Source organism: Salmo salar, chromosome 05 (assembly GCF_965601325.2).
Source record: "Salmo salar chromosome 05, fSalSal1, whole genome shotgun sequence".
NCBI lineage: Eukaryota > Metazoa > Chordata > Actinopteri > Salmoniformes > Salmonidae > Salmo > Salmo salar.
In genome coordinates, this window is record NC_138295.1 from 33,414,035 (window position 1) to 33,434,625 (window position 20,591).

The window sequence follows — 20,591 nt, forward strand, 5'->3', positions numbered from 1 at the left end:
GTAAAACTGGCTTTCTTTAGACTAGTTGAGTATCTGGAGCGTCAGCATTTGTGGGTTCGATTACAGGCTCAAAATGGCCAGAAACAAAAAACTTTCTTCTGAAACTCGTCAGTCTATTCTTGTTCTGAGAAATGAAGGCTATTCCATGCAAGAAATTGCCAAGAAACTGAAGATCTCGTACAACTCTGTATACTACTCCCTTCACAGAACAGCGCACACTGGGGCTAACCAGAATAGAAAGAGGAGTGGGAGGCCCCGGTGCACAACTGAGCAAGAGGACAAGTACATTAGAGTGTCTAGTTTGAGGAAGTCAATGTTTTTATTGCTGTGCTGACCGATCAGACCATGGACATCCGGGTGACAGAACATAGGATAGCACAGTACAGATCAGAATAATACACTAGCAATCAACTATAGTGTACGTAGAGCCCAGACATACTATAACACAGTTACACGACAGGGCATTGAGCAGCGCTGCCTAATACAATCATATATCAAGTGTGTGAGTTGACAAATTGCCATTCTAATTTGGTGTGGCTGTCTGTGCACGTCTCCCATGCTGTCTGCGGAAATGTGCATGTCTTTCCAGATCTCATATTAAACAGACAGGCAGCCATCCACAGGGTTTCCCTGACGACTGGGAAGTGTTCGCTCTCGTCTGTCTGTCAATATAGAGCGTATCAACTGCACAAGCCCCTGTGTGTGCGTTCCTCTAACCTTGGCATATCGTACTCTCAATTAGGATCGACGTGACCGTGACAGTATTGTGAATGGACACGTTCAGTTTCAAAAAAACGAGTAAGATCATCACTCACTCTCTCTCTCTTCCTCCCTCATTCTCTGCACTGAAAATGGTTTATATGTCTATTTGTACTGGGAACATAGACGTTGTCTGTTGTCATTACACTGATGCTCTGTGTGAGAGGCATACAGAGACAGAGAGAGGGACATATGTTCTGTCCCAACTCCCACTCATCAGGCCCCTGGGGCGGTGTCACTGTACAGTCTATGCCTGATCCTAGTGATCTGAGGGCAGTGAAGGAACATGGGGAATGATATGCTAGAACCCTGGACCCTCCCCCCCACAGGGAACATTCTCTTCTTCTCTCTTCCTCTCAGGGTAGACTAGACGGACTGTCTCTTCTGCCCTGGTTGGATGTTTCCTTCATATATTTTACTTCTCTCTTGCTTTCTCTCTGTGTCTTTTATTGGGTTCTATCGCTCTGTCTCTCGTCTCACTCTCCTGTATCTTTCTCTCATCTCTCGTCTCTCTCTCTGGTCTCTCTCTCATTTCTCTCTCTCTCGTCTCATCTCTCTCTCTCGTCTCATCTCTCTCTCTCGTCTCTATCGTCTCTCTCTCGTCTCTCTCGTATATTTCTCTCGTCTCTCTCATCGCTCTCGTCTCTCTCTCTCTCGTCTCTCTCTCTCGTCTCTCTCTCATCTCTCTCTCTCTCGTCTCTCTTTCTCACTCCCTGTTTGGGTACCCAGTTGATCTGCTTCATCTCATTTTTGTGTTTGCCCCCTTTCACTGTCCCCACATGTTTAAGACTTTACTCTTTCCACCATGTGCGTGTGATTTGAACTCTGCCCCCTCTCTCTGTCCCCTCTCCCAGGGATATCACCTATCACCTTTCCTGTCATGTGTCTGTGCTTTTATTGTTGTGAAAATGGACTCATGTGAATTGTGCGTGTGTTCTCTGTCGTTTGTCTTTCGTTTCCTCTGCTTTGTGATGCACCCTGTTCTGAGCTCGGTGTGTGCTCTGCATGTGTCTCTGTGTTCAGATTGCATGTACGTGTGTGTGTGTATGAGAGTATGTATATGCACCCTCTGGCTACGCACTAGCTGATACAATAACGCAGAGCTCTGAATAAAGCCCTGCCCATGCATACATCTCCCATTGCCCCGCCAACACAGATACACTCATCCTGCACGCACATGTGCACATTGCACACACACACACGTACAGGCACGCACACACACACAGACACAGGCGCGTGCTCACATCTCATCCTGCCCGACCAGCACAGATCGCACACCCACACCAAGTAGAAATAAATGACGACTAAACTCTGAAAAGGTAGATCATTCGACCCACTGAGTCGAACAGGAAGAAGAGATGGAGAAAATAGATAAATCAGCAAATCCTGTCTAAGGCTCGGGCCAGTCTTTTGTCACCTCGCTGAATGTGTGTAAGCCGGGGGATTGTGTTCCCAGGCGTGGCTACGTTATCGCTTGGGGTGTCTCGAGGTTGTCGGTGGTATAAGTGGTCGTTGATAGGGGTCTGAATAGAACTGTCAGGTGCCTTAATGGGTTTCCACTGTTGGGGATGGACCACTGATAAAAGGGGAAGGCATGGTCTGCCCGATAGGACCCGCAGTCTGTTTGTGTGTGTGTGTGTGTTTCGTTTCTGGAACTGTGCTGCTTGGTGCTACCTGTGGTAGTTACATTGTGGTTATGTGTTTGCATGCGTGAATATTATATCTGATCCTGGATCATTCACAGAGTTAAGATTCTTCACCCAATCGCTCCAACTATAACTTCAACCCCAGTCCCAGTCGGAACTAAGCCCTAGAACCATCCCCATAACCCTAGCCCCCCGCATCACCACTAGCCTCATCGTCCTTTTCAGTTCAAGCATATGCAATGTGAGTTGAGTCATGAAAGGTAGCCTGCAACCCACAGACCCTCTAGACCCAGTAGACCCTCTAGAGTCTAGACCCAGTAGACCCAGTAGACCCTCTAGAGTCTAGACCCAGTAGACCCTCTAGACCCAGTAGACCCTCTAGACCCAGTAGACCCTCTAGAGTCTAGACCCAGTAGACCCTCTAGACCCAGTAGACCCTCTAGACCCAGTAGACCCAGTAGACCCTCTAGAGTCTAGACCCAGTAGACCCTCTAGTCCCAGTAGACCCTCTAGACCCAGTAGACCCTCTAGAGTCTAGACCCAGTAGACCCTCTAGTCCCAGTAGACCCTCTAGACCCAGTAGACCCTCTAGACCCAGTAGACCCTCTAGAGTCTAGTCCCAGTAGACCTTCTAGACCCAGTAGACCCTCTAGACCCAGCAGACCCTCTAGACCCAGCAGACCCTCTAGAGTCTAGACCCAGTAGACCCTCTAGACCCAGTCGACCCAGTAGACCCTCTAGTCCCAGTAGACCCTCTAGACCCAGTAGACCCACTAGACCCAGTAGACCCAGTAGACCCTCTATAGCCAGTAGACCCAGTAGTCCCACTAGACCGAGTAGTCGCTCTAGACCCAGATGATCCACTAGACCCTCTAGACCCAGTAGACCCAGTAGACCCTCTAGACCCAGTAGACCCATTAGACCAAGTAGACCCACAAGACCCAGTAGACCCAGTAGACCCAGTAGTTGCTCTAGACCCAGTAGACCCTCTAGACCCAGTAGACCCTCTAGACCCAGTAGACCCATTAGACCAAGTAGACCCACAAGACCCAGTAGACCCAGTAGACCCAGTAGTTGCTCTAGACCCAGTAGACCCTCTAGACCCAGTAGACCCTCTAGACCCAGTAGACCCTCTAGAGTCTAGTCCCAGTAGACCCTCTAGTCCCAGTAGACCCTCTAGACCCAGTAGACCCTCTAGACCCAGTAGACCCACTAGACCCAGTAGACCCTCTAGCGTCTAGACCCAGTAGACCCTCTAGACCCAGTAGACCCAGTAGACTCTCTAGAGTATAGTCCCAGTAGACCCTCTAGACCCAGTACACCCTCTAGACCCAGTAGACCCTCTAGTCCCAGTAGAACCTCTAGACCCAGTAGACCCACGATACCCAGTAGACCCTCTAGAGTCTAGACCCAGTAGACCCTCTAGAGTCTAGTCCCAGTAGACCCTCTAGACCCAGTAGACCCTCTAGACCCAGTAGACCCAGTAGTCTCACTAGACCCAGTAGTCGCTCTAGACCCAGTTGATCCACTAGACCCTCTAGACCCACTAGACCCAGTAGACCCACTAGACCAAGTAGACCCACAAGTCCCAGTTGACCCAGTAGTCCCACTAGACCCAGTAGTCGCTCTAGACCCAGTTGATCCAGTAGACCCACTAGACCCTCTAGACCCAGTAGACCCTCTAGACCCACTAGACCCAGTAGACCCACTAGACCCAGTAGACCCTCTAGATCCAGTAGACCCACTAGACCCAGTAGACATTCTAGACCCACTAGACCCACTAGACCTACTAGACCCAGTAGATCCACTAGACCCAGTAGACCCACTAGACCCACTAGACCCAGTAGACCCACTAGACCCACTAGACCCTCTAGATCCAGTAGACCCACTAGACCCACTAGACCCAGTAGACCTTCTAGACCCACTAGACCTACTAGACCCAGTAGACCCTCTAGACCCACTAGACCCACTAGACCCTCTAGACCCACTAGACCAAGTAGACCCACTAGACCCAGTAGACCCTCTAGACCCACTAGACCCAGTAGACCCTCTAGACCCACTAGACCCACTAGACCAAGTAGACCCACTAGACCAAGTAGACCCACTAGACCCAGTAGACCCTCTAGACCCACTAGACCCAGTAGACCCACTAGACCCAGTAGACCCACTAGACCAAGTAGACCCACTAGACCAAGTAGACCAAGTAGACCCACTAGACCCACAAGACCCTCTAGACCCACAAGACCCACTAGATCCAGTAGACCCTCTAGACCCACTAGACCCTCTAGACCCTTTAGACCCACTAGACCCAGTAGACCCTCTAGACCAAGTAGACCCTCTAGACCCACTAGACCAAGTAGATCATATCATGTCCTTATTATCTCCATTGTGTCACAATGCCTCATCAAACCGGAACATATCCCTCTCCTCTCTGGTTGAATCTCTATATCTATCATCATCCAGTGTGTTCTCTTGGTGCTAAAGAGAGGGAGGTAGGGAGGTAGGGAGATTGTTAGGGCTCACCGTTCACGACTCACAGTGCACAAACCCATCGGCAGTCACTCCAATGTTAACTCTCTCTCTGTCTGATGACATCTTCAGACATCTCCTGTGTGTGTGTGTGTGTGTGTGTGTGTGTGTGTGTGTGTGTGTGTGTGTGTGTGTGTGTGTGTGTGTGTGTGTGTGTGTGTGTGTGTGTGTGTGTGTGTGTGTGTGAACATTGGCAGAGGAACGTCACCAATGAGAATTATACTGAGAGGGTTTCTGTGGACCTCCCGCATACGCTGGTCAGGTTTCATCTCATGATCTGACGGAGTGTGTGTTTGTGTGGTTGTGTGTGTGTGGTTGTGTGTGTTAACACAGGACAGGTTGTCTGACTGTTTTTAACTCTTTAACTCAGGCTTTAGTTGACCTCAAAGTGTATGTATTTGTTTTACCATAGAAATGTGTGTTTGCACCCCAGTGTAACAGACGTTTGCAGGCACAGCAGGCAAGCAGCTGAGTTATGAAGGACGACAGTGGTTTGTTTATTCCCTGTCTGTCGCTGCATGTTTAACATCTCATGACATTATCAGCTCACCTGGGCATCACCTGTCTGGCCCTGTGCTGGTTGGTCGGTCCACAGCTAGCCATGCATAGCGCTTCACTGAACAATACTGTGACAGGTTGAGCTGAGGCAGCAGAGTGGTGCACGCACACACCCGCACACAGTAGAAAACAGTATCTGATATACAAAACACACAAACACACACTCACACGGCCCCACACCACCCGTTGCTCTAGAGCGGCTTGTCTTTTATCATGCAATCTATAAACAGGTAAAATGACTCATTTGCTCTCTCTCTCTCTCTCTCTCTCTCTCTCTCTCTCTCTCTCTCTCTCTCTCTCTCTCTCTCTCTCTCTCTCTCTCTCTCTCTCTCTCTCTCTCTCTCTCTCTCTCTCTCTCTCTCTCTCTCTCTCTCTCTCTCTCTCTCTCTCTCTCTCTCGCTCTCAATTCAATTCAGTTCAAGGGGCTTTATTGGCATGGGAAACATATGTTAACATTGCCAAAGCAAGTGAAGTAGATAATAAACAATCAAAATTAACAGTAAACATTACACTTACAGAAGTTCCAAAAGAATAAAGACATTTCAAATGTCATATTAGGTCTATATACAGTGTTGTAACGATGTGCAAATGGTTATAGTACAAAAGCGAAAATAAATAAACATAAATATGGGTTGTATTTACAATGGTGTTTGTTCTTCACTGGTTTCCCTTTTCTTGTGGCAACACGTCACAAATATTGCTACTGTGATTGAACACTGTTGTATTTCACCCAGTAGATATGGGAGTTTATCAAACTTGGGTTTGTTTTCAAATTCTTTGTGGGTCTGTGTAATCTGAGGGAAATATGTGTCTCTAAAATGGTCATACATTTGGCAGGAGGTTAAGAAGTGCCACTCAGTTTCTACCTCATTTTGTGGGCAGTGTGCACTTAGCCTGTCTTCTCTTGAGAGCCAGTTCTGCCTATGGCGGCCTTTCTTAATAGCAAGGCTATGCTCACTGAGACTACATAGTCATAGCTTTTCTTAAGTTTGGGTCAGTCACAGTGGTCAGGTATTCTGCCCCTGTGTACTCTCTGTTTAGGGCCTAATAGCATTCTAGTTTGCTCTGTTGTTTTGTGAATTCTTTCCTATGTGTCAAGTAATTATCTTTTTGTTTTCTCATGATTTGGTTGGGTCTAATTGTGTTGCTGTCCTGGGGCTCTGTGGGGTCTGTTTGTGTTTGTGAACAGAGCCCCAGGACCAGCTTGCTTAGGGATCTCTCTGTAGGTGATGGCTTTGTTATGGAAGGTATGGGAATCACTTCCTTTTAGGTGGTTGTAGAATTTAGCTGCTCTTTTCTGGATTTTGATAATTACCGGGTATCAGCCTAATTCTGCTCTGCATGCATTATTTGGTGTTTTATGTTGTACACAGGGGATATTTTTGCAGAGTCTCAATTTGGTGTTTGTCCCATTTTGTGAATGTTTGGTTGGTGAGCGGACCCAGACCTCACCCAACCGTAAAGGGCAATGGGTTCTATAACTGATTCAAGTATTTTTAGCCAGATCCTAATTGGTATGTTGAATTTGATGTTCCTTTTGATGGCATAGAAGGCCCTTCTTGCCTTGTCTCGCCGATCGTTCACAGCTTTGTGGAAGTTACCTGTGGTGCTGATGTTTAGGCCAGGGTATGTATAGTTTTTTGTGTGCTCTAGGGCAACGGTGTCTGGATGGAATTTGTATTTGTGGTCCTGGCGACTGGACCTTTTTGGGAACGCCATTATTTTGGTCTTCCTGAGATTTACTGTCAGGGCCCAGGTCTGTGCAGAAGATATAGGTGCTGCTGTAGGCCCGCCTTGGTTGGCGACAGAAGCACCAGATCATCAGCAAACAGTAGACATTTGACTTCAGATTCTCTCTCTCTCTCTCTCTTTATCTCTCTCTCTCTCTCTCTTGCGTTTTGTTTCTCCTTTAAACACAATATATATCCTTGTATTCTCTGATGTGTATAATTAATGCATCACTTCTGCAATGTATCTGCGCTCGTCTGGCTTTTTACAGTCAGTAAAGTTTAGCAGTACGTCCACTAAGATTGACATATAACCAAATTCCATCCTATTATTGACATCGAACTAAATAGGATCAGATAAATACATTTGTCTGTCTACATATTGACATGGATGTATTGAGAAGTCTTATAGGTTGTTAAAGATGTTTATCTTTCTTTCTTTCTTTCTTTCTTTCTCTCTCTCTCTCTACCTCTACCTTTCTCTACCTCCCTCTCCCTTTAGTGCTGATGAAAGGTTTGATGCTACCTTCCACACTAACGTGCTGGTGAATGCATCAGGTTACTGCCAGTACATCCCCCCGGGCATCCTGAAGAGTACCTGCTATATCGACGTGCGCTGGTTCCCCTTCGACGTCCAGAAGTGTGACCTGAAGTTTGGCTCTTGGACCCACAACGGCTGGCTGCTGGACCTCCAGATGCTGGATGTGGACACGTCTACCTACATACCCAACGGGGAGTGGGACCTCGTGGGTACGATTTGGTTAATCTCCCTCCTTCTCTCTCTCTCTCTCTCTCTCTCTCTCTCTCTCTCTCTCTCTCTCTCTGTCTCAATTCAATTTGCTTTATTGGCATGACGTAACAATGTACATATTGCCAAAGCTTACTTTGGATATTTACAATATTAAAATAATAAGAATCAAAATTGTCAACGGGACAACAGTAACAACAATAACCAAGGGTCAAAATAACCATACATTGAACAATAATAATAAGCATACAGTAGAGAACATGTGCAGGTTGATTGGTCTGTCAGACACTGTCCCTCAACTTATGGCAGGCAGCAATGTAGTGTGCTGCCAACCCACAGCTCTCTGCGTCCTCCCCACAGGACGGGTAGCCTATTCTCATCAGAGAGGTCTTTGAAACCTTGAATAAGGGTTTCACATTTGGGGAAATGACACTCTCTAATTGTTTTATATTTTTTACATTTTGTCAGGAAATCCAGCTCTGTCTCAGGTTCTGCTGTTGTGCAGTGGTTGCACAGCCTTTCCTCTACAGTGAGCCAGGTTTTCCTGTGTCTACCCTTCTCAACAGCAAGGCTGTACTCACTGAGCCTGTACTTTGTCAGGGTTTTTCTAAGGTTTTGATCAGTAACAATGGTCAAATAGTTAGCCACGGTGTACTGTCGATTTAGGGCCAGATAGCACTGCATTTTGCTTTGTGCTTGTGTTTGTGTTTCTCTATCTCTGTGTCTCTCTGTCTCTCTGTGTCTCCGTCTCTTTCTCTACTCTGTCTCTTTTAATCTATCTGCTTGTCCCTCTGTCTCTGTATCAGCATGTGTCTATCTCTACAGAGGTGGGTGGGAATGGTGTTGTGGGAGAGGGGGTGGGGGTGTCACCCCAGCCAGTTATGACCCAGTGACCCACCTGGGCCATTGGACGGTCCCTGAGGGGGGTGTCTGGGTATGGGGGGTGTCAGACTACATTTCATGTTCACTCCACACTGCCAGAGGGGGCATATTACTTGATCAACTCTGCACAGTGAGAGGAACAAGTGTTTGAGAGTGTGTAGATCTCTGGCGTGTGTAAGACCGTCTTTTGGAGTGTGTGGTTCCTACTCGTGTGTGGTTCCTACTCGTGTGTGTGTGTGTGTGTGTGTGTGTGTGTGTGTGTGTGTGTGTGTGTGTGTGTGTGTGTGTGTGTGTGTGTGTGTGTGTGTGTGTGTGTGTGTGTGTGTGTGTGTGTGTGTGTATGTATGTCAAAGAACATGTGAACAGGTCATTGTTGAATCAATGTAAATGCATTGATTTGGAATTACCCCTAACAGTGTTTCATAGTGTGTGTGTGTGTGTCTCCTAGGAGTCCCGGCCAAGCGTAATGAGCTGTACTATGACTGCTGTAAGGAGCCCTACCCTGACGTAACCTTCACGGTCACCATGCGAAGACGAACCCTCTACTACGGTCTCAACCTTCTCATCCCCTGTGTCCTCATCTCTGGCCTGGCCCTGCTGGTCTTCCTGCTGCCCGCCGACTCTGGAGAGAAGATCTCCCTGGGTAAGGAAGGAACGCTGGGAAGCCGTCTTGGAATTCCGTCTGTTATGGAATTCTATCCATACCAAACTGCTGCCAGGTGTATTATTTGGGTTGATTGATGGATGTCTTGGGATGATGGGTTATCTTCCTGCTGTCTGAACACATTCTGGAATCCTCTACTTCCTGAAATTCTCTCAGGGATATTAGGCTTGATTACCGTAATTTCCGGGCTATTGAGCGCACCTGAATATAAATCGCACCCACTGAATTTTTTTTAAATTATTATTTTGAACATAAATAAGCCGCAGATGTCTATAAGCCGCAGGTGCCTACCGGTACATTGAAACAAATTAACTTTACACAGGCTTTAACGAAACACGGCTTGTAACAAAAATAAATAGGCTTTAACGAAACACGGCTTGTAACAAAAATAAATAGGCTTTAACGAAACACGGCTTGTAACAAAAATAAATAGGCTTTAACGAAACACGGCTTGTAACAAAAATAAATAGGCTTTAACGAAACACGGCTTGTAAAAAAAATAAAAAATTAGCAGTAAGCTTTAGTTGTCTTTTTGTCATGAGTCAATTCCTCACGCTGCTGTTTCCAACGTCTTATCATCGACTCATTAAGACCAAGCTCCCGTGCAGCAGCTCTATTTCCTTTTCCAACAGCCAGATCAATCGCCTTCAACTTGAAAGCTGCATCATATGCATTTCTCCGTGTCTTTGCCATGATGAGGGTGACAAAATGACTACCGTAATCAGAATGATGGGAAGTTTGAGAGCGCTCGATTTAATCTAAACAGTAAACAAAAAAGATGTTTGACCTTAAACCGTTCGGCAATTTCATTGGTCTAATGAAAGCTTCATGCCGCCAAAAAACTGAGCACGTCACAGAATGTGTTTTTTGGAGAGAAAAAAAATGGAAAGCGGGAAAAATCCATATATTAGCCGCGTCATTGTTTAAGCCGCGAGGTTCAAAGCCTGGGAAAAAAGTTGCGGCTTATAGTCCGGAAATTACGGTAATAGATATCAAAGGGGGAGCAGTTAACTGTAATCGCTTCCAATTGGTAACTTGCCTCAAACATGTCAGAGAAACCATCAGTGTAACAAATTGGTTTAGCCAAGAGGTTATAACTGATCACTAGCGTAACGTATTCCAATAATTATTTCAGATGACTTTCTCTCTCTCTCCAGGTATCACAGTCCTGCTCTCTCTAACAGTCTTCATGCTACTGGTTGCTGAGATCATGCCTGCCACCTCAGACTCTGTGCCTCTCATCGGTGGGTTCTGTGTGTGGTGTGTGTGTGTGTGTGTGTGTGTGTGTGTGTGTGTGTGTGTGTGTGTGTGTGTGTGTGTGTGTGTGCACGTGTTTATTATACATGATCTTCTTTCCTCTTATGGTTTGGTTTGATTGGCTGTGCGTTAGTGAATGTTAAGCCAGAGAGAGTGTGTGTGTGTGTGTGTGTGTGTGTGTGTGTGTGTGTGTATATATATATATATATATATATATATATATATATATATATATATATATATATATATATAAAAATAATTTAAAAATCGGCAAATCGGTGGCCAAAAATACCGATTACCGATTGTTATGTAAACTTGAAATCGGCCCTAATTAATCGTCCATTCCGATTAATCGGCCGACCTCTAGTCCCCAAGAACACAGTGGCCTCCATCATTCTTAAATGGAAGAAGTTTGGAAACATCAAGACTCTTCCTAAAGCTGGTCGCCCAGCCAAACTGAGCAGTCGGGGGAGAAGGGCCTAGGTCAGGGTGACCAAGAACCCGATGGTCACTCTGACGGAGCTCCAGAGTTCCTCTGTGGAGATGGGAGAACCTTCCAGAAGGACAACCATCTCTGCAGCACTCCACCAATCAGGCCTTTATGGTGGAGTGGCCAGACGGAAGCCACTACACAGTAAAAGGCACATGACAGCCACTTGGAGTTTGCCAAAAGGTACCTAAAGGACTCTCAGACCATGAGAAACAAGATTGTTTGGCCTGATGAAATCAAGAATGAACTCGATGGCCTGAATGCCAAGCATCATGTCTGGAGGAAAACTGGCACCATCCTTTCGGTGAAGCATGGTGGTGACAGCATCATGCTGGGGGGATGTTTTTCAGCAGCATAGACTGGGAGACTAGTCAGGATCGAGGGAAAGATGAATGGAGCAAAGTACAGAGAGATCCTTGATGAAAACCTGCTCCTAGACCTGAAAATAGCTGTGCAGAGACGCTTCCCATCCAACCTAAAAGAGCTTGAGAGGATCTGCAGAGAATAATGGGAGAAACTCCCCAAATACAGGTTTGCCAAGCTTGTAGCGTCATACCCAAGAAGACTCGGGGCTGTAATCGCTGCCGAAGGTGCTTCAACAAAGTACTGAGTAAAGGGTCTGAATACTTATGTAAATTCAATTTTTTGTTTTTTTATTTTTATAAATTAGCTAATATTTCTCAAAAAACTATTTTTGCTTTGTCATTATTGGGTATAGTGTGTAGATTGATCAGGGGGAAAAAAACAATTTAATCAATTTCAAAATGAGGCTGTGGAAAAAGTCAAGGTCTATGAATACCTTCTGAATTCACTGTACATGTCTTTAATGTCAGTCTCAATACCCTGATGTCATGTTTGAGCAGGATGGTGTTGGAACAGGCTGACAATGAGGATGATACTGGCAACATTATTAGTGGGTCGTGACAAGCCAGGCTCCCTGTGAGGAGAGGAAGAAGAGCAGAATAGAAGGCAGGATTGATAGATGGATGGGTGGTGTGAGATGAGTAACCTTTAGTGGGTAACGTTCTGAGAGAGAGAAGTTCAAAGGATTCCGTTGCTGTGATGAGACACTCATGATAGTGCTCACAAGTTCAGCCCATCACATCACTTTCATGGAGTGGAGGCCTGGGAGGAGTGTGTGTGTGTGTGTGTGTGTGTGTGTGTGTGTGTGTGTGTGTGTGTGTGTGTGTGTGTGTGTGTGTGTGTGTACCTGTACACATGTGCAGTTTCTACGTATAATCCTGCAAAAATAGTAATACATTTGTTAATTATGTAAATATGTGTGTGTGTGTGCTTTTGTGTTAGCGCTATTGAACTAGCACCATAGACTGTGTGTATGTGTGTGTCTCAGTTGAGTTAGTGTAACAGAGCGCGTCTTTTACTGAGAAATGCTCCATTAGTTGTGTTTATTATGTATCAATACCGCTCTATCTCTTTGTGTGTGTGTGTGTGTGTGTGTGTGTGTGTGTGTGTGTGTGTGTGTGTGTGTGTGTGTGTGTGTGTGTGTGTGTGTGTGTGTGTGTGTGTGTGTGTATGTGTGTGTGTGTGTGTGTGTGTGTGTGTGTGTGTGTGAAGATGCTGACAGGCTCAGATGGGCATGGGCTGTGTAGAATTATAAGTGAAGGGCAGTGTTAGTCAGCACTATGTAGGGGCATCTCTGCACTTCCCACCTCCACTCTGCTGGATTACACCCTCTGGCAGGGCTCTTATCTGGTTTCTTCATCCAACTCTTCCTCCTAATTAGAATCCCACTCTTTTCCTGTCTCGACCTCCTCTTTCTCATACTTATCATCTTTCATTTTTGTTCTACTTCAGTGTTTTCCTCCTCTTCCTGCTGCTCCTCCTCTTCACCATACTCTTCCTCTGTCTTCTCCATTTCCTCCTCTTCTTCAGTACTCCTTCCTAGGGATTAACACGGGCAACCGGGATCCCGGGATGTGGCGCTAATGTTCTCCAATGTGGCACTAATGCAATTCCACAAAATACACAACATGCGCAGCAGCAGATTAACGAAAAATAAAATAGCACATTATCCAAACAGGTTGTCGCATGGAAGCCTTTATCTAAAATAACCTGTGCCTCTTTGAGCTGTCACTGTGACTCTTCAGATTTGATAGGTCTATGAACAGTTCACTACATAGGTTTCTCCTGTCCTAAATCCTAGGCTATTTTCCTATCCAGTCCCAATCCTACTGAAATCCCCAAAATCCTGACTCCTGTCTCACATGAAAATTCCTAACTCTATTCTGTAATCCATAGGTTGAATTATCAAAGCACATCTCTCGCCTATGCATGTCAAAATACCGCTGTAACATTTCCTGGGCTTCTCTGCGCTGTCTCGTACTTGGTGCCCTTATGAGAGCTTCGGTAGAGAATGTGTGATCAGCAAACAGTATGAGGAGACTGCATTCACGGAGACTGCATTTACAGAGACTGCATTCACGGTAGACGCTGCATATGTCGGCTCAATCACAAATGACCTTTACATTTTTTCAGTGGTGGAAAAAGTGCCCAATTGTCATACTTGAGTAAAAGTAAAGATACCTTAATAGAAAATGACTCAAGTAAAGGTGAAAGTCACCCAGTAAAATTCCTGCTTGAGTAAAAGTCAAAAAGTATTTGGTTTTAAATATACTTAAGTATCAAAAGTAAATGTAATTGCTAAAATATACTTAAGTATCAAAAGTAAAAGTATAAATAATTTCAAATTCCTTATGTTAAGCAAACCAGACGACACCATTTTCTAGTTTTTTAAATTTATTTATGGATAGCCAGGGGCACGTTCCAACACTCAGACATAATTTACAAACGAAGCATGGGTTTAGTGAGTCTGCTAGATCAGAGGCAGTAGGGATGACCAGGGATGTTCTCTTGATAAGTGTGTGAATTAGACCATTTTCCTGTCCTGCTAAGCATTCAAAATGTAACGAGTAATTTTGGGTGTCAGGGTAAGTGTATGGAGGAAAAAGTACAGCATTTTCTTTAGGAATGTAGTGAAGTAAAAGTTTTCAAAAATATAAATAGTAAAGTAAAGTACAGGTACCCCAAAAAACGACTTAAGTAGTGCTTTCAAGTATTTTTACTTAAGTACTTCACACCACTGACATTTCTATCGCGGAATCTGAAATGCTTCAGCTTTACATAGACCCCCTAGTCCCCCTTTAACTTCTCTGGGCAAGGTGGGACGTGACAATACAAAACAGCAAAAATCTCATAATTTCATTTTCTCAAACGATCAACTATTTTACACCATTTTAAAGATAAGACTCTCGTTAATCTAACCACATTGTCCGATTTCAAAAAGGCTTTACGGCGAAAGCATAAAATTAGATTATGTTAGGACATAAACTTCACAAGAAAATCCACACAGCCATTTTCCAAGCAAGGACATGCATCACAAAAACCAAAAGTACAGCTAAAATATTCACTAACCTTTGATGATCTTCATCAGATGGCACTCATAGGACTTCATGTTATACAATACATGTATGTTTTGCTCGATAAAGTTCATATTTATATCCAAAAACAGCATTTTACATTGGCGCGTGATGGTCAGAAAATGTATTCCCACCAAAACCTCCGGTGAATGTGCACATCAATTTACAAAAATACTCATCATAAACGTTGATAAAATTGACAACAGTTATTGAAAGAATTATAAATACACTACTCCTTGACGCAACCGCTATGTCAGATTTTAAAATAACTTTACGGAGAAAGCACATTGTTCAATATTCTGAGTATATAGCTCAGCCATCGAAGCAAGCTATACAGCTACCCACCAAGTTCTGGCATCAACAAAACTCTGAATTAGTATTATAAATATTGTCTTACCTTTGCAGATGTTTGTCAGAATGCACTCCGAGGACTCCTACTTCCACAAGAAATGTTTGTTTTGTTCGAAATACTCCATATTTATGTCCAAATACCTCCGTTTTGTTTGTGCGTTCAGATCACTATCCAAAGGCATAACGGGCGAGCGCAGTACCAGAGACGAAAAGTCAAAATGTTCCATTACCGGTCGTAGAAACATGTCAAACGTTGTTTACAATCAATCCTTAGGGTATTTTTAACATAAAACGTCGATAATATTCCAACCGGACAATAGCGTATTCATTCAAGAAGAAAAAGAAGGAGGGGCGCACTGGCGGGCTCGCGCATCACCAAGCTCTTTGTCCTCAGGCAGTCCACTCATTGACTGAGCTACTATTCTCTGCCCAGTAACAGGAGAAGGATGGAAAACTTTCTGAAGGCTGTTGACAGCCAATGGAAGCCGTAGGAAGTGCAACGTGACCCCACAGACTGTAGTTTTGATAGGGATTCAAAAGAAGAACTACAATTCTCAGATTTCCGCACTTCCTGGTTGGATTTTTCTCAGGTTTTTGCCTACCATATGAGTTCTGTTATACTCACAGACATCATTCAAACAGTTTTAGAAACTTCAGAGTGTTTTCTATCCAAATCTACTAATAATATGCAAATATTTGACTCTGGGCCCGAGTATTAGGCAGTTTACTCAGGGCACGCTTTTCATCTGAAATCGAAAATACTGCCCCCTATACCCTAAAAAGTTAAGATACCTTGATATTTAAACTACACTGAGTATACAAAACATTAAGAACACCTTCCTAATATTGCGATGCACCCCTCCCCTTTTGCTCTCAGAACAGCCTCAGTTCGTTGGGGCATGGTCTCTACAAGGTGTCAAAAGCTTTCCACAGGGATGCTGGCCCATGTTGACTCCAATGCTTCCCACAGTTGTGTCAAGTTCGCTGGGTGTCCTTTGGGTGGTGGGCCGTTCTTGATACACACTGGAAACTGGTGAGCATGAAAACCCAGCAGCATTACAGTTCTTGACACAAACCAGTGCGCCTGGCACCTACTACCCGTTCAAATGCACTTAAATCTTTTGTCGTACCCATTCACCCTCTAGATGGCACACACACAATCCATATCTTAATTATCTCAAGGCTTAAAAATCCTTCTTTAATCTGTCTCCTTCCCTTCATCTGCACTGATTGACGTGGATTTAACAAGTGACATCAATAGGGGGTCATAGCTTTCACCTGTATTCACCTGGTCAGTCTATGTCATGGAAAGAGTGTTCCTAATGTTCCTAATGTTTTGTGTTCTCAGTATCTTTCCACTTTTCATGTCTCTGTTATTCATGAGCTGATCTGCTATCTGTATAATCATCAACTAGGTTTTGCCAAGTATAGGAGATATTTTGTCATTTGTTGAAGTAGGTTATCTAGAAAGCTTAGCAACTTTGGTCCTTTGACTTTTGTTTGACTGCCGTTACAAAATTTGTATGATTCGACAATGCTATACTCATTGTGCGCTCCGTGTGCCCTGAGCGCGCTCTGTGTTGAGATAGCCTATTGCTGAAATGTGCTGAATTAATTGAGGAACATGATAATGCTCTGCATTTATGAATGACCTGTTTCGCAATTCATAGCAATGTCATTGGCGATAGTAACTTTATCATTACTAAATATCAGTTTCATTTGCTCTGAAATCTTTACATAGTGCCACAGCCAAGCCGGCAATATGGTGCAGCTTTGAATGGCTTCTGATTTTTGCGGTATTTCCTGGGATTCCCGTGATGAATATGAATTATTCCCAGTATTGAAACTTGGTAGATTTTCTAGATTTTCTGGAAAATATAAATCCCTACTCCTTCACATTCTCCTCCTCATAAACCGACTAGGGATAATCTGTACCCCTGATCGCACAGTGGGTCATGTGCCCTTTGCCCTGCTAGCCTCCTGCTAGCGTTTGTTCATGTCTGAAGCATTTAGCGGTTGTTTGCTAACAGAGAGATGGAGGGGGTTAACGCTCGAGTGGAGTGGAGTTCCCTTCCCTTCCCTCCCTCCCTTCTTCCCTTCCTTCCTTCAGTCCCTCCCCTGAGAGGACACATCCATGATGTGCTCTCAAAGAGTCAGCTCTTAAGCTCGGCGGTGTTTGCCTCCACCCTCGGTAGTGTTTGCCTCCACCCTCGGCGGTGTTTGCCCCCACCCTCGTCGGTGTTTTACCAAAGTGTTATATTATCAGGCTGCTTGATTAACCACTGATATACAAAGACACATTCAACTGAAACCACACTACAACTACGAAGACAAGACTCTCTGGCTGTGTCCTAAATGGCAACCTATTCCTTCTTTAGTTTGCTGCTTTTGAACAGACCCTGCCCAGAGCCATTTTGGATGCACCGTCTCTCCCTTCTGTTGGTCAGTGTCTGTGTGATGTATGATGTCACGGTGTTAATGTTTGATCTGGTTGTGGTTTGTGTTTTGTAGCTCAGTACTTTGCAAGCACCATGATGATAGTAGGTCTGTCTGTGGTGGTGACTGTTCTGGTCCTGCAGTTCCATCACCACGACCCTCAGGGCGGCAAGATGCCCAGATGGGTGAGTCCCGCTCCCAATCTTCATCATATCTCTCATCATTCTCGTTGTTGTTATCATCGTCGTCTTCGTCCTCATCGTTGTCATCATTGTCGTCGCCGCTTTCGTCCTCATCATTGTTATCATTGTCGTCATCTTCGTCCTCATCATTGTTGTCATCATCGTCATCATTGTTGTTGTCATCATCGTCATCATTGTTGTTATCATCGTCGTATTCGTTCTCATCATCGTCGTCATCATCGTCGTCTTCACCCTCATCGTTGTTGTCATCATCGTCGTCTTCGTCCTCATTATTGTCACCTTCGTAATCATCGTTGTTGTCATCATCATCATCATTGTCATCTTCATCCTCATCATTGTTGTCATCATCGTCGTCATCATTGTCGTCTTTATTCTCATCATTGTTGTCATCATCGTCGTCCTCATCGTCGTCATCATTGTCATTCTCAACACGTTATTGTCTTCCACCATCACACATTGTGTGTATATGTGTGTTGTAGTCTCAACCCCCTCTCCCTCTCTCTCTCTCTCTCTCTCTCCAGGTCAGGGTAGTGCTGTTGAACTGGTGTGCTTGGTTCCTGCGTATGAAACAGCCAGGCGAGGAGCGTAAACCCACAGGCTACAAGTACCGCCACACTCCACAGCACCACTCCAGCGCCAGCTCCATCGAGATGGGACCCATGGGCACCATGACGGGCCTCACCACACCCCTCTCCCAGGCCCCCTGCTCCACATGCCCCACCGGCACCCCCAACGGCAGCATGAGCCTCTACTTCAGCTACCATGCCGTGGAGAGCCCCCGCTGCCCCCCCTCCAGCGATTCAGGCGTGGCGTTGGGGGGACGGCCCCAAGGGACCCCCTGCGAGGAGGCTGAGCCCCCAGGGGGAGGTGCTGGAGGAGGAGGAAGGGGGTTGATCTTTACTCCTCCTCCGGAGGTCCTTCAGATCCTGGAGGAGGTGTCGTATATCGCCCAGCGCTTCAGGGACCAGGATGAGGAAGTGGCGATCTGCAGCGAGTGGAAGTTTGCTGCTGCCGTGGTGGACAGACTGTGTCTGGTGGCCTTCACTCTCTTCTCCATCGTCGGCACCTTCACCATTCTCATGTCTGCTCCCAACTTCTTAGAGGCCGTCACCAAGGACTATTTAAAGAAATAGTGTCAATATGTTCAACCATATGCCAGTTTCCCGGACACAGATTAAGCCTAGGCCCGGACTAAGAACCACTTAGCATGCTTTTTAGTACACGACTAGGCTTTCTCTGTGTATGGGAAACCAACCTTATGTTCTATCCAGATTACTCTGGAGTGTATTTGAGAAAAATCGATTTAATGTAAATAGATGTATGCTGTACATGTATCAATGCAAGGGTTGTCCATAGTCCCTTTCCTCTCCATAGATCCAGTTTAACTGAGGTTGTTCCTGTGTGTTGCCTTGCCATCCAGATATCTCATGAAAATATCAACTCGCCATTTGAACTTTGGATTCCTGGACCTCCAATCCATGACCTTTAGAACTTTGAACTGTCTTGGACGTTCTGGACTGTTGTCAACATTATGTAGTGTGGTTAAGGTAACTGTCTATATACAGAGATGTTTCACTGTGACTTTACGAGCTTCTTATTGTTTTTTGACTGTTTTACTTTCACTATATTGTAAGTACACACCGTTTACTTTTTGCTTGTCGACGCTAAATAGCATCTAACTTTGTCACGGGTGTAGAGGTGATGTGTTCTCTAGGTCCCAGTTGGCATTGTTGTCACGGTAGTAGCTGCTTGACGTTGACTGTGCCACTGTGAAAACCTGGAATGATTCATAGACAGAATAGTGACATCATGATGTAAGACTCGCCTGCACATTAGAAGAGGAATCAGCCTGCAACAACCTGAAACAACAAGAGCTATTGAAACAAGCAACTGGACAAGTGGATACTGAAGAAGTGAAACAACTCCTGCTGAGACTGGGGCTGTGCTAATATGGACACGTAATCCCACCATTTATTGGAGAATCACTGTAGATCTGTTATTGATCCATTATCCATCTATTATTATTAGTAGGTGTAATCAGTTTATATGACATAAATGTATCTGTGCTGCATATAGGGCAATGGATATAGTGGTGTTACATTAACATGGAGGATCTCTGTGTCTGTCTGTTGTGATGATATCTAACCTAAATGTAAAGGTTACATGGAGAACACAACAACCCCAGAGAGGTTATTATAACTAAAGATCAACATATTCTTCCTGTTGATATTGATTGAAACATCATGTGGTTTTCTAAATTCGACATAAAGACCATGGTATATGGAAGCCCTCAGGCCAGACAGTCAATACTGTAAGTAACTGAGCTAAACTGCCTGTCATGTCAGAGAGTTAGTCCGTGCATCTGTTTTTCTATGAATTATCATTGTTACTGTATACTGAACATACTCCTCCCACCCCACAGTCAGAGTCCTCCTCTGTTGTAGCTGTTGTTGTCACACTGCTGTCCTCTTCTTCCTGTGATTTTTTTTGCTCTTACCTAATAAATATCCCAAATAGCCTAAGATAAGATCAACCTGGACTATTCATATGGACATGAATGGGACAGGAGACGGGCTGACTGGGTGGATATGAGCTGACTGAGTGTGTATGGGCTGACTGGGTGGATATGAGCTGACTGGGTGGATATGAGCTGACTGGGTGGATATGGGCTAACTGGGTGAATATGGGCAGACTGGGTGGATATGGGCTGACTGAGTGTATATGGGCAGACTGAGTGTATATGGGCTAACTGGGTGAATATGGGCTGACTGGGTGAATATGGGCTGACTGGGTGAATATGGGCTGACTGGGTGTATATGGGCTGACTGAGTGTATATGGGCTGACTGGGTGTATATGGGCTGACTGAGTGTATATGGGCTGACTTGGTGTATATGGGCTGACTT

At 45.0% G+C, this 20,591-nt stretch overlaps 1 protein-coding gene across 2 annotated transcripts in view; it reads left to right on the forward strand.

The window, feature by feature from the left end:
- Positions 1-20,208, forward strand: part of LOC106604681 (neuronal acetylcholine receptor subunit alpha-7) — a 71,072-nt gene extending 50,864 nt beyond the window's left edge. For both annotated transcript variants that reach the window (XM_014199581.3, XM_014199584.3), the window contains 5 exons: positions 7,722-7,969; positions 9,298-9,492; positions 10,671-10,757; positions 17,560-17,669; positions 18,209-20,208. In XM_014199581.3, coding sequence (XP_014055056.1) covers positions 7,722-7,969; positions 9,298-9,492; positions 10,671-10,757; positions 17,560-17,669; positions 18,209-18,820 — 1,252 coding nt within the window. In that variant the 3' untranslated portion in view covers positions 18,821-20,208. The remainder of the gene's footprint in view (positions 1-7,721; positions 7,970-9,297; positions 9,493-10,670; positions 10,758-17,559; positions 17,670-18,208) is intronic.
- Positions 20,209-20,591: the final 383 nt, after the last annotated feature.